This window comes from Hypanus sabinus, chromosome 3 (assembly GCF_030144855.1).
Source record: "Hypanus sabinus isolate sHypSab1 chromosome 3, sHypSab1.hap1, whole genome shotgun sequence".
In the NCBI taxonomy this organism is placed as follows: Eukaryota; Metazoa; Chordata; class Chondrichthyes; order Myliobatiformes; family Dasyatidae; genus Hypanus; species Hypanus sabinus.
In genome coordinates, this window is record NC_082708.1 from 125,097,186 (window position 1) to 125,112,194 (window position 15,009).

The 15,009-nt window shown below is 41.0% G+C and overlaps 1 protein-coding gene across 4 annotated transcripts in view; it reads left to right on the forward strand.

Annotated features, from left to right (window-relative positions):
* Nucleotides 1–2,069: 2,069 nt before the first annotated feature.
* Nucleotides 2,070–15,009, forward strand: part of fgf2 (fibroblast growth factor 2) — an 87,728-nt gene continuing 74,788 nt past the window's right edge. The window contains exon 1 of one of the 4 annotated variants that reach the window (XM_059965088.1): nucleotides 2,070–2,737. In XM_059965088.1, coding sequence (XP_059821071.1) covers nucleotides 2,551–2,737 — 187 coding nt within the window. In that variant the 5' untranslated portion in view covers nucleotides 2,070–2,550. The remainder of the gene's footprint in view (nucleotides 2,738–15,009) is intronic. The other 3 variants (XM_059965089.1, XM_059965090.1, XM_059965091.1) reach the window with 3 other exon arrangements.

The following is a 15,009-nucleotide window of genomic DNA, read 5'->3' on the forward strand; positions in this document are numbered from 1 at the left end:
CCGTAGCTGCTTAAATAAGCCATTTTCAAAATGCCAAGAATCCCTCCCCTCTCATTTCTGAAGAGAACACCACAATTTGTAGCAATAAAAGAGGCTTAAAGTGAAAACATTGGATTTTTATTGCCAATAAAACAATATACAGTGTAGTTGTGAGATATTAAGTAACAAGAAGTCTGTGAAGGACACTCAAGTAAAAAAAAGCTAACGCCTTACTTATTAGCAAAGAAGGGCGAGATGATCTTCTCCTGCTTTTCACCCTGTGTTTGTGTGGCACCCACTACTGTTGTCAAAGTCAAAGTGAATTTATTATCAAAGTACATACAACTCTCCACGTACAGCCCTGAGATTCATTTTCCTGTGGGCATACAACAAATCTCTAGAATAGTATCAATGAAAGATCACCCAGAGTGCAAATTCAAATATAAATAAATAAAGAGAACATGAGATAATGAGATAAAGAGTCCTTAAAGTGAAATCTTCGGTTGTGGGAGACAGCTCAATGATGAGCAGGTGAGTGTAGTTTCATTCAAGGTCTGATTGTTGAGTGGTCGTAACTGTTCCTGAACCTTGTGCTGCAAGTCTCTGAAACTCTTCTACCTGGTGGTGGCAGTGAGGAGAGACTGTGGCCTGGGTAGTGGGGGCCTCTGATAATGGATGCTGCTTTCCTACAACAGCATTTCATCTTGATGTCCTTAATGCTTGGGAGGGCATTACTCATGATGTACTGAGCCAAATTCACTACCTTTTGTAGGGTTTTCCATTCAAAGGCATTGGTGTTTCCATACCAGGGTGTGATGCAGCCAGTCAATATACTCTCCATCACACACCTAAAGATTTTAGATGCCATGTTGAATCTCCACAGACCCCAAGGAAATAGAGACGCCGCCATGCTTTCTTCACTATTGCATTATGTGCTGGGTCCAGGACAGAACCTCTGAAATAGTATCTCCCAGGAATTTAAAGTTGCTAACCCTATTCACCTCTGATCCTCTGACGAGAACTGGCTCATGGACCTTTGGTTTCCATCTCCCTGGTCTAAAATCAGCTCCTTAAGTAACAGTCTGGTTGTTCTGCAATATTGAAGTTTGCTCCCACACACTAAACACATTTTTTAATTAGCTACTGTAAATCATAATTTGATGTGGATTAATGGCAAAAGAATCAAATGGATGTGTGTGAGAGTGAAGAAAGATTGAGGGAACTGGGTGAATAGGTTTGTTCCTTTAGTAACTTTAAAAATTGACAGGCCGAAAGGCCCCCTTTTTGTTTTGTAGCTACTAACTTGGTAGTTTCTTGCAATTGCACAAGGAGACTTACCGAAGGACGAGCTTTTAAAGATGTCTTGTAATCATAATATAATAATTCTGGAAGGACTTCAGGTTTAGCTATTTGGAAACATGAAAATAAAATAGACGTATTTTAATGAGTTGTTATGACAGAATGTCGGGAACATAAATTGTTAATAAAATATCATAGAAGCCAAACGTCTTTTTGTCCCTTAAAAACTATTTTCTTTTGCAATGCAGTATTATATCGGGTGTTTCTTTGATACATAAAAGTGCTTTGTATGAAGGGAGATCAAAGTCACTTGCATCCATCCTCTCTAAGCACCTGATACCTTAAGTTTTCTTTTTGTGATAAAAAAAATCTAACTTTAGGCTGCAGAATATGATGAAATATCTGGTATATTTATACTTTGCTTACTGGAACAACTTGACGTCGGTGTTTGGGTAATTTAGTGTGGGGTCAACGTTTTAACTCTTGCAAATTTTTCATAATGCATGTGATAGATGACGTCATTTCATAGTTTCTCTTGTAGGTCACATTGAACTAGTTTCAAAAATACTTGAGGTCAGCCACTACATACAAATAATAATTAGAAATATTTATTTTAAAGCTCAGTCCTTACAAAACAGCCACTCTCTATTTATTTGGCAGGATCAATGTAAACAGATTGTAACAAAAACTTCTTCAATTACTATTTGGAATTGGGCAAAGTCCTTGCCAGGCCACGCAAGCAAAGTTATACCTTTAAAACCGCTTGCCCGAACAAGCCGCTTGATGTTGGCTCTCATGTGTACGCGTGCGCGTTGGTGTTCGCCAGGCTACGCAATTGGGAGAGGAGTGTAGCTGTTAGGGGTTTTCGTACCGAATTTGTCGGGTAGTAGATATTTCCAACTTGTCATGTTTCCATTTTCACAGTAACACACTTACTCGTGCGTGTGCGCCACCCACCAAATGTCAGGCATTATGGCGAGAACGCCTTTGCGAAGTGATGGACGGAACCGTTTTTCCTTATCATAAAGTTGTTATCATTCCTTGTGGTTGGATCGCCTGAAAACTTGAAGGGGTGGGCGGGGACGAGGGACTTCAGTTTTAGGAAGAAGTGAAGGAAAGAGGACTGATTCACTGAACGTGTCAAGCCTTATTTGAAGGAGTAGGTGGAAGGAGGGGCTGTCACTTTCGAGAAAGGGTCGAGGGAAAGGAGGAGCACCTCCGTGGTTGAGTGGAGCCGAGCAGGGGCAGCCGGAGTTCGAGGCAGCCTGAGACATGGCGGCAGCGGCGGGAGCAGGAGGGGTCAGCACCCTGCCCACACTACCTGATACTGGCGGCAACCCCTTCCCCCCGGGATCATTCAAGGAACCCAAGAGACTCTATTGTAAGAATGGTGGCTATTTCCTGAGGATCTTGCCGGATGGCAGAGTCGATGGAACCCGCGAGAAGAATGATGGCAACAGTAAGTATTGCAGAATCCATTAATAATTCTCTTGTAGACTCCTTGATATTGTTTATGGGTAGACCTGGGGATCCGATGTTACCTTGCCATATTCTCTTAATTCAATCCTGTTTTGTTTCCAATTTTTACACTGTGTAACTATGCACGATAATTTTCAGTGATTTAGTTGCCTTAATTCTGAACTTTAATTTGTTAATTATTGTCATACAGTGACGTAAAAAAATAGCATAAATTTGTTTCTTTTGTGAGGTTTCCAGTTTCACAAATGGTTTCTTCGATATAGTGCATCTCAAGAAGTTCATAAAATGTCGCTTAGCAAATAAGATGGTATATGTGGGGTACAGTTTTAGACTTTCCTGGCTGCTGCTGTGAAGTATTAGACGACGTCTTTTTTTGTCGTATTACACAACTATCCTGTGGACTTGTATCACTTTCTGTCCATCTTTAGCCAGATTGTTTTCTGTTTCTTTTTGTGTGGATAAGAGATTCGTCCCTCTTCATCCGAAGAAAAAAAGTTTGTAAAGTTGCTAAATTTTGTGAATGTTTAAATCTGTCATCGATGTCAGTTAACACTTTTATTAAACTTCTCTTTGTGAAATCTAATACAAGTTTAGAGAAATGCCACTTGTTTAAATCCGCTGCTTTTTTGTCACGTCCTTTGAACGCGGTAAGTATTTTCTTGCAGTACTATTCTTGGAGAATCAAATTTGCGCAACTAGAATGATTATGAAACAGTGTGGGGTCTCTTCGATAAGCACTAGCTATCGTACTTTCTATTTGTTAGAGTGCTGGTCCAGAATAGTCGAACACGTTAATTGCTTGGAATATTGAAATACAACGTAACACGTTAATAGTATCGTCTCCCTCACTTTTTCCCTACCCTATTTACTGCGGTCGCAGTGAAGTAATTAGACTTTTCAGTCGGTAGCTTGGTTGTGGCTTTACAACGTTCGTGTCAGCCATGTGAAATGAAACAATATAGGTATGCCTTGGTTGCGCTGTAATGCACCGAAGCAACTTAGCAAGGCATTTTACCAAGCTTTTGTTCCCAGATTGAGGGAGGGTGATCCTAAGTTAATAATATTTAAATAGTTACTCTTGTTTTCAGCATTTTCCGGTCTCCTTCATTATAACAAGTTGTTCGCCCTTCATTGAAATTGATTGCTTCCGTGGGTCGTGGAATGGTTACCCTTCACCTCTATGGTCTTACTGAAATGAGTTTGCATCATTTTTGTAGTGGTGGAGCAATGATGTTAGCTCCAGTTTTTAGTATTACGCAGCAAACATTCCCGACTGTTCATCTTTCCCTATTCGTACCCCCATTATTATAGAACAGGAACTCAGAGTTACATATAAAGATTAGCAGAATTTTTTCTCTCTTAAGTGGCTGCAGTATGTACTGTACTGGAAATCTCCAGATTTGGGAGCAGACTAAAGTTTTTTTTAAAATGCCGATGGATTCTCTTTAAATTGGAATGTGTATTACTTTATTTTATTTTGCTCTTTTGCATAAAACTTTTGAAAATATTTGGGTCAAATTGAATTTGTATTTTTTTTTATCACTACTGTAGTGCACAGCTGTGATGGCATTTTGGGCCTCCTAGCAACCCTGACCCATGCTAAATCTGCTATTCTGGTTTTGTTTTGTTTTGTTTTGGATTAATATCTGGTGGTAATCTTGCTGATGAATTTAGACAGACAAACCTATTGGAAGATTAATGAGATGTGAGACTGAAATAAAAAATATGCTTAAAATTACCTCCGTTTTCTTTTAGTCGTTAATTATACGGGGAGGTTCAGCTGTTGGAGTTTTTTCCTTGAATGCTAATATGTCATGACTTGCATGCAGAAGGTTGAAAATGTTTTGATTCTGTGAGAACATAATGGGGCTTGATGGAAAGTAAACTGTAACATAATGGAAAGTAAGCTCTAAATCTGCCACCTTTGTTGCACAAATTAATTAATTTGTGCCTTTTTAAATTCCCAAGAGATCTCCATACTAACAGGGTACTTCATTTCTGCTGGTTTTGGTTTGAAAGGGAATAAGCTTCACAACCTTCTGGACATATACTATAGCGACCACAAACCAAATAAGAAGCAATGTATTGACCACATTCAGGATGTGACTACAGCTCCACTGGACCACATGCAATGCTGTCAACCTCAGCCTGCATTTGAATGATTGTTTCATTTCAACCAAATGTTTGCATCTAAGAATTTCTGAAGACACTAATTTATGTATCTACAGCATTGATCTAGTGCAGCAGAATTTAATTAGGAGCCATCTTTTGGAAGTTAAGAGCAACACACACACACAAAGTGCTGGAGGAAATCAGCAGCTCAGGCAGCATCAATAGGAATTTTGAAATTAATGACCAGGGAGGGGATGGTTCACTTAGAGTGATATTCCTAAGCGGTGAAAGTCAAATGAATAATTCTACTTGAAGAGGTAGAATTACACTAATATGGAGGTGAAGCACTTGCAAAAAGCTGGTCTACATGTAACGCACAGGAAGACCGCCTGTTGTTTAATTCGATGAGCCTTGCTTTATTCTTCAGAATTGGGTCTAATATCACCGGCATGTAAATTACAATACAAGAAGTCCAGGTACGACTCTCCACACGGCTTCAGACCACCTGGACAACACAAACTATAGCTCAGCATTTAATACCATCATTCCCACAATTCTGATTGAGAGGTTGCAGAACCTGGGCCTCTACATCCCTCTGCAATTGGATCCTTGACTCCCTAACTGGAAGACCACAATCTGTGCGGATTGGTGATAACATCCGCTGGCGATCAACACTGGTGCACCTCAGGGATGTGTGCTTATCCCACTGCTCTACACTGTAAATTCACATTACTGTGTGACTAGGCATAGCTCAAACACCATGTATAAATTTGCTGACAATACAACCATTAGTGGTAGAATCTCAGGTGAATATGAGAGAACGTATAGGCATGAGATATGCCAACTAGTGGAGTGGTGCCACAGCAGCAACCTGGCACTCACATCAGTAAGATGAAAGAGTTGATTGTGGACTTCAGGAAGAGTAAGACAAAGGAACACACACCAATCCTCATAGAGGGATCAGAAGTGGAGAGAGTGAGCAGTTTCAAGTTCCTGGGTGTCAAGATCTCTGAGTATATAACCTGGTCCCAACGTATCGATGTAGTTATAAAGAAGGCAAGACGGTGGCTATACTTCATTAGGAGTTTGAAGAGATTTGACATGTCAACAAATACACTCAAAAACTTCTATAGATGTACCGTGGAGAGCATTCTGACAGGCTGCATCACTGTCTGGTATGGAGGGACTACTGTACAGGACCAAAAGAAGCTGCAGAGGGTTTCATCTTGGGTACTAGCCTACAAAGTACCCAGGACATCTTCAGGGAGCGGTGTCTCAGAAAGTCAGTGTCCATTATTAAGGACCTCCAGCACCCAGGGCATGCCCTTTTCTCACTGTTACCATCAGGTAGGAGGTACAGAAGCCTGAAGGCACACACTCAGCGATTCAGGAACAGCTTCTTCCCCTCTGCCATCTGATTTCTAAATGGACATTGAACCTTTGGACACTAGCTCACTTTTTTAATATACAGTATTTGTGGGGTTTTTTTGCATGTTTTTAATCTATTCAGTATACCTGTACTGTAATTGATTTACGTATATTATTTTATTGTTTTTTTTCTCTTCTATATTATGTATTGCATTGAACTGCTGCTGCCAAGTTAACAAACCTGATTCTGATTTTGAGTGTAAAACAATTCCATTTGAAGTTAGAGATGGAATTGGATGCACATCAGCTTTGGCAGGGTTTGCAGGCCATTACACCTTGTAAGATGAAACCTAACATCATCATTGGCTATGGAGCTTCACTCCCAGATGAACTCAATGCCTATTCTGCATGTTTGATGAAACGGAAAGTAAAACTAGACTCGTGTGAAGCCCTGAAGGATCTGGTGACCCTGTAATCTCCGTCTCAGAGGCCGACATAAGAAAATCAGTCAGTGATTCCTCTCAAAGTGTCAGGCCCCAATGGTGTATCTGGTAGGGCACTGAAAACCTGTGCCAACCAACTGCCATTAGTAATCAGGGACATCTTCAATCTCTCCCTGCTGCAGTCAGAGTTCACCCCCTGCTCCAAAAGGGCAACAATCATACCAGTGCCCAAGGAAAGGAGGTTAAGCTGTCTCAATGACTGTTGCCCAGTGGCATTTGCATCTACGGTGATGAAGTTGGTTGTGGCCAGAACCATCTCCTGCCTAATGCAAGCACCTGGATGTGCTGCAATTTGCCTGTTGCTAGAGCAGGTCTACAGCAGATGCAATCCACTTGACCTTGGATCACCTGGACAAGAACAATACCAACGCCAGGCTGCTGTTTATTGCAGCTCCTCTTCAGCACTGTCATGCCCTCAGTACTAATCAACAAGCTCCAAAACTGCCCTTTGTACCTCCCTCTGCAATGGGATCATTAACTTCCTCACAGGGAGACCGTATCGATCAGAAACACCATCTCCTTGATTGAAGTCAACAGTACTGCACCTCAAGGATGTGCTCAGCCCACTGCTCTATACACCCGCAACTCTGTGGCTAGTCCCAACTCAAATGCAATCTATAAATTTGCCAATGACAACTATTTTTGGGAGAGTTTCAGATGGTGACAGAGGTACCCAGAAATGAGATGGATCAGCTGGTTGAGTGGTATCACAACAACAACCAGGTGCTTGCGTTAGACGGGAGTTGATTCTGGCCATGACGTGGAATCACTGACTAATTTTCTGATGTCGGCCTCTGAGACGGAGAGTACAAGATCACCAGATACTTCAGGGATTCACACAAGTCTAGTTTTATTTTCCCTTTCATCAAGCATGCAGAAGCTTCATAGCCATTTATGATATTAGGTTTCACCTTGTGAGAAGTAATGGTCCACAGACCCTGCCAGTGCTGATGTGCATCCATTTCCATCTCTAACGTCAATCGGAATTGTTTTCTTGCTCATAAAATAGCCTTCTGTAGGTCATACCTGAGCTTCCTGTAGTTCTGGATTACTGATCTTGAATGGCACAGATCCTCAGCAGATGGATCCCATGGTTCATCCACTGCTTTTGGTTTGGGTACATCCCGGATATTCTCAAAGGCACACACTCATCTACACAGGTCTTGATAAAGTCAGTGACAACTGTGGTTTATCCATTCAGTTTTGAAGATGAATCCCTGAATATTGTCCAGTTCACCAACTCAATCAGTCCTGTAGGCACTCCTGTGCCTCGTTTGACGATATCCTCTTGGTCGTCTCCACTGGTGCTGTGGTGATCCTTGCTGTCAACTGTCTGTCTTAACCATTTATTAGCATGTACAATACAAGCTCTCCCTTTCCTGGTCGATAACTTTAAAATGTTAACTGAATTCAGTTGTGCTAATCAATGGTGTAGATGTATAAATTGGTGTCTTCAGAAATTCTTAGATACAAGCATTTGGTTTCAGTTTAAAAAAAAGTTATAAAGTACTTAAGCATATTAGGTTTGTCATGAAGATGGAATTGAGGGCAGTAGCATCAAGGACAGAAAAGTGGCTCAGTGGGTGGGAACGTAATAGTAGATTATTTTATTTGAACTGGAGTCAAGAGCAGGAATATTCCCCAGATTGCACTAGTACCACTGAGTTCTTAATATGTGTGTGTGTGAGACTTGGATGTACAAGGAGCAATTTCCCTACTACAGACACATAGAAATGTACAAAACTGTGAAATGGAAATGCGTTAGATTTTGGTTAATTGGGACCAGTACATTACATGCCAATTAAGTGGCTACCGAAATTAGCACAGGTTTCATAGAAATAGATAAAAGGCAAACTACCATTTAATTGAGTAACTAATTGTGCATTTAAATGAAATACAGAACAAATTAGAACCCTACCAATATACTACAGTACTATAAAACTGTATTAGTCCTTAATAGTTATCAATGGAAGAATTAATTGGAACATTAACTGTGAGTGAACAAAATCTACACAGGCACCTACTCCAGATTATGGCCTACCTTCATTACCTTCCTGAATAAAGTTAAAATTAAAAAAAAAACAAAATATTCAAAAATCGCAGCTTTTTGAATTGGTGTCCATTGACCAAAATGAATAACACAACACAAACACACAGCTGACACTATTTTAAAAAAAAAACTATTTGCTCCCTAATGTCTAATTGCCATTTCTGGTATCTCCAGGCCCGAGTGCTTGAAACCATAGTGAGCAAAACGGTTCTGAATTATCTTACTGCTTATTTCTATCCAAGTATCAGTGAAAACAATACTGCTTTTTGAACACAAACATGGAATTATTTAAAAAGTGTTTGCTATAAGCAGGGTGTAGAGTCTAACAGCCACACAAGTGCACATGACTAATGCTAGTTAGAAACTGTTTGGCAATGGTCTTTCCCAATTAAGCAGCTAATTTCCCAAATATTGAAGGGTACCCCAGCTATTTTCTAAATTAGTTTTTGGTTTTTAATTTGGTCCCAAATAAGGGGCTGCCCAGATTAACTGAATTCACTATGTTCATTCACCATTTCTACCAGTATTCTACAGTATCACTGCTCTCCTTTGTTAAAAAAATGTCCATATACAGTATATCCACACCTTTTCCCTATCAATTTGAAACATATCCCTTGCAAAGGGGCATGACCAGATTAAATGGTTGGGAGGAAAAATCTGGGAATTCAAGCGATTAAATTTGGGATGTATAATTACCTCACCTGAATGTGTCTCGTCACTTGAAAGCCAGCATTATCCAGTCTAAAAGTTAATTAGCTGAAACTCATTTCTGCCTTTCAAAAACTATAGTGAACTCAATTGGGTTATAAAGACTAAAAGATGTTTCTTCATTTTGGTATCAGGTTGGCAATATAAAATAGGGGATTTAATCATCTTCAAAACGCTTAACTTTTCTTACAAGTCCTTTTTCAATTATCAGATTATATCATTGTGTCCCCCATAGATTAGCCTTGTGCTTCAACATATTGTTGCCCATGATCTGACATCCTCCTGACAGATCCTGTAATTATTGAATAACATTAGTTTTTTCAGTTGGGGGAGGGTGGGGGTGGTCAAGAATATCTGTATTAACAACAGAAGAGTCAAAGTAGGGGAATCAAAATTTTAAAAGAACTAGAAGAATTTGGTTCAAGCAGCATCTGTGAAAGAGCTGGTTGCCGTTATGGAGCGGACAGTAGTCTTGATAACAGACACAAGTTCAGAGGCTTGTGTCAAATGTTGTTAATAGACTCATTCAGTTTTAGACCTTGCAAAGGAGGATAGATGGTGACTAGAGAATGTTATGTATTTTATATTGTGGAACAAAGTAGTAACTTTGATCATCCAAGTAAATTTTGGTAGATTTCTACTTTTTTCAGATACCAATACAACTGGTTTTATCCTTTCAGGACTGATGGTGAGGTATAGCTGGAAGTTGCCAGAGTTGAGGTGAGATGTTGGTGTTACTGAAGGGCAGTGGGTAACTGAGAAATTAGAGAAATTTTGGAGCTCCTGGGTATGATAAAGGAAAATACTGAAAGTGATATTCTAGTTATGGCCAGATTGATTAAAAATTAAGCCAAGTTAAAACACTCCCATCTAGTTGGAATGCAGAGAAAACATTAGAGGCTGGTATGTTCACTCAGATCAAAGGTTCCAGACTCATTGAGATGGATAAGGAGGGATAAGTTAACTTTGTCATATTGATATGGGAAATCATTAATGCCTCGGAGGCCAGTTCTGAAGTTATAGTAGGGATGGCACCTGAATGATTGTTTAGGAAATTTAGCTTTTCACCTAGGGAGCTGGAAAATATTTGAAGAGAAAAGGGAGACTATGAATATGGTTTAGTTTGTAAGGACAAAAACTGAGATTTATTTTGGAGAAAGTGGCAATGGAATAGTTAAATGGTAAAGTGAGAATATTACTTGAGAAGGTAAAAGTGAAGAAATAAATCAACATGACTGGGTAACAAAGAAACCAAAATTAGATATTGGGTAGTTAGGAATTTGACAATAGGATTAGAATCATAGAACACAACAGCACAGAAACAGACCCTTCAGCCCATCTTGTCCATGCTAAACCATTAATCTGCCTAGAGCTATCGACCTGCTCTTGGACTACAGTGCTCCATTCCCTTCTCATCCATGTAGTCATCGAAATTTCTCTTAAATGCCGAAATTGACCCTGCATCCTCCATGTGCTGATAGTTTGTTCCACACTCTCACCACCCTCTGAGTGAAGAGGTTCCCCTTAAACATTTACCTTTTGCCCTTAACCCATTCCCTCTAGTAGGCTGTGCCCTGTATGGTCCTCCCAAAGTGCAACATCTCACACTTGTCTGCATCAAATTCCATCTACCATTTTCAGCCCATTCTTCCAGCTGGTCCAGATCCCACTGCAATCTTTGAATGTAGTCTTTGCTGTCCATTGCACTGATCTTGGTGTTAACCACAAATTTGCTAATCTGGTTTACCACATTATCATCCAGATCATTGATATCGATGATGAACAATGGACCCAGCACTGATCTGTGTCGTGCCACTAGTCAGTGGCCACCAGTCAGAGGCAATTATCTACAACTGTACTCTGGCTTTTTCCATGAAGCCAATGTCTAATCCAATTTACCACCTTACCATGCATCTTGAATGCCGAGTGGCCTACAACCTCCCATGTGGAACCTTGTCAAAGCCTTTGCTAAAGTCCACGTAGACAACATCCACTGCCTTGCCTTCCTGGTAACTTCCTCAAAAAAAACTCCCAAGATTTAGTTAGACATGACTTGCCACGCACAAAACCATGTTGCCTATCCCCCATCGGTCCTTGTCTATCCAAATAGTCATATCTAGTCTCTTACAATACCTTTGAATAACTTTCCCTTTGCTGATGTCAGGCTCAATGGCCTGCAATTCTTAAATAATAGAATAATATTAGCTATCCACTAATCCTTTGGCAGCTCACCCATGGCTAAGGATGTTTTAAATACCCCTGTTGGGGCCCTCGCAATTTCTGCACTAGCCTCCTACAGGGTCTGAGGGAACACCTTGGCAGGTCCTGGGGATTTATTCACCCTAATTTGACTCAAGACAGTAAACGCCTCTTCTGTAATCTGTATAGGGTCCAAAACTTCGTAGCTGCATTTCCTCACATCTGTACACTTTGAGTCCATCTCAGGAGGAAACACAGATGCAAAAAATCTGTTAAAGATCTTCCCCCATCTCTGTTGGCACATGCGTAGATTATCACTCTGCTCTTCCAGAGAACCAATTTTGTCCCTGTCTATCCTTTTGCTCTAATTTTATCAATAGAAACCTTTAAGATTATTCTTCATCATGTCTGCTAGTGCAAACTAGTGTCACCTTTCAGTTCCCCTGATTTCCTCCTCCAGTGCTCTCTTGCATTTCTTATGGTCTTCAGGTATCATTTGTTCCTGTCTGCCTATGGCTGCTGTGCACTTTTTGTTCTTGAACAGGGCCTCAATATCTCTTGAAAATCAAGGTTCCCTAAACCTGTTAACTTTATCTTTTATTCCGACAGGAACATGCACACTCTGTACTCTCAAAATCTCACTTTTGAAGGCCTCCCACTTACCAAGTATATCTTTGCCAGAAAGCAGCCTATTGCAATCCATAATTGCAGATCCTTTCTGATACCATCAAAATTGGCCTTTCTCCAATTTAGAATCTCTACCAGAGGATTAGACCTATCCTTCTCTATCATTACCTTGAAACTAATGGCATTATGATCACCAGATGCAAAGTGTTCCCTACACAATCTTCTGTTGCCTGCCCTACCTCATTCCCTAAGAGGAGATCTTGTATCACAGTCTCACTAGTAGTGACTTCCATGTACTGATTAAGGAAACTTTTTGAACACACTTGCCAAACTCTTTCCCATCCAGCCCTTTAACACTATGGTAGGCCCTGTCAATATGTGAAAGTTAAAATCACCTACTATCACAGCATTACGTTTCTTGTCTTTGAGCTCTCTACAGGTTTGCTCCTCTAAATTTAGTGAGCTGTTGTGTGGTCTATAATATAATCCTATTAACATGGTCATACCTTTCTTATTACTCAGTTCCACCCATATAATCTCAGCAGATGGGCTCACTAATCTCTCCTGTATGAGCACTGCCGTGACATTTTTCCTAACTAGTTATACTGCCACACCCCTTTTAATCCCTTCAGCTCTATCACATCTAAAATAAAGGAACCCTGGAACACTCAGCTGCCAGTCCTGCCCCTCCTGCAAACAAGTCTCAGTAATGGCTACATTGTCCTAATTCCACATGCTGATCTATACTCTGAGCTCATCAACCTTTCCTGCAATGCACTTTGCTCAGAACATTAGTCCCACCATGCTCAACCTTTTGATTCCTGACCTTGTAGGCTTAACAAAATCTTTTTCCGCAATCACTCACTCTCTGTTCTGGCACTCTAGTTAGCATCTCTCTGAGCCTCTAATTTAAAGCCTCCTCCATGCAGCACAAGCAAATTTTTCTTCTAGAGCAGAGGTCAGCAACCTGCGGCTCCGGAGCCACATGCGGCTCTTTCATCTCTGTTCTGCGGCTCCCCGTGGTTTGTTAGCTTTTGAAATGTAATTCGAAATTTGAAGATTATGGTGATCTTGTACAATCTGAAAACTTTGTGGAGACACCATTTCCTGGCACATCTGAACCGGCTCACAATTAGCCACCGTTCCAGCTAAGGGAGATAGCCTACGGGGGTTTGTGAGTACGTGTCTTTTGGAGCATCCGCGCCCACGGGGACGGGTTGAGGGAGGCTTTAAAGCAAGGCTGTTTAGTTCGAATAAAGTTACCTTTGACTGCAGTCTTTATTTTAGCGCTGCGTGTAGCACACCGCTACAACGTGTTTTTTTATCGCTATTAATATACATCACAACTGCCAATGCCTGACACCCGCCAGTGTGCGCTTTCTTTTAATTCTTCGATCCAAGGTAGGCTAACTATGGAGTAACCTTCAACCCAACTTTTTTTCAGAGTTCAAAATGTTTTTGTTGCATGCAGAAATGTAATTTCATTTTCTCTGCAGGAGTTCATCAATTTCATAAATGCAACACATTATAGTTTGTTTATACATAGCATAGAGGCAAAAAAAAACCGTTGTATGCAGTGTTATTTCATTTTGTGGCTCCCAGTGTTTTCTTTTCTGTGGGAAATGGGTCCATATTGGCTCTTTCAGTGGTAAACGTTGCCGACCCCTGTTCTAGAGTATTAGTCCCCCTCCAGTTCAGGTGCCTGTCTCTTCTGTACAGGTCCCACCTTCTTTGGAAGAGAGCCCAGTGATTGAAAAAATCTGAAGCCCTGCCTCCTGCACCAACTCATAAACTGCATGACCTTCCTATTTCTGGAGGCACTAACACGTGGCACGAGTAGCAATCCTGAGATCACAACCTTGCAGGTTTTGTCCTTTAACTTAGCACCTAACTCCCAGAACTCACTTTGCAGGAGATTGTCACCCATCCTACCCAAGTCATTGGTACTGAAATGGACCTAGATCTCCGGCTGCTCACCCTCCCACTGAAGGATGCTGTGGACTCTATCTGAGATGTCACTGACCCTGGCACCCAGAGGCAACAATCCATCGGAGACTATTGTTCTCATCTCCAGAACCTCCTGTCTGTTCCCCTAACCAATGAATCCCCTATCACTACAGCTCACCTCTTCTCCCCCTACTGTCCCTTCTGAGCCATAGAGCCGAACTCGGTGCCAGAGATCTGCTCACTGTGGCTTCCTCCCTGGTAGATCTTCACCCGTATAAGCTATCCAAAGTGGTATGCTTATTACTGATGGAAACAACCTCAAGGGTACTCTGCACTGGCTGACTATTCCCTTTCCCTCTTCTGAGTCACACAGATACCTGCCTTCTGCAACTTGGGGGTGACTACTTAACGGAAGTATCCCCTTCTAATTCCTCCTTATGGCCCAAAGGTCATTGAGCTGTAGTTCCTTAACATGGTCTCTAAGGAGCTGCAACTCGATTCACTTTGTGTAGATGTAGTTATCAGGGAGACTGGAAGTCTCCCAAAGATCCCATATCCCACACAAGGAACACACTACTAACTCTGGACATATTCTCAATGCACTAGGTATGTACTAACTGGAAAACAAAAACTTACTGGAAGCTTAGAGCCTGCGTTAGTGTTTGCCCAATCCTGTTGAGCCAATACTGAACCACTCTAACACTGCCCCACTCCAACAATGGATGCTTCACTTGCATC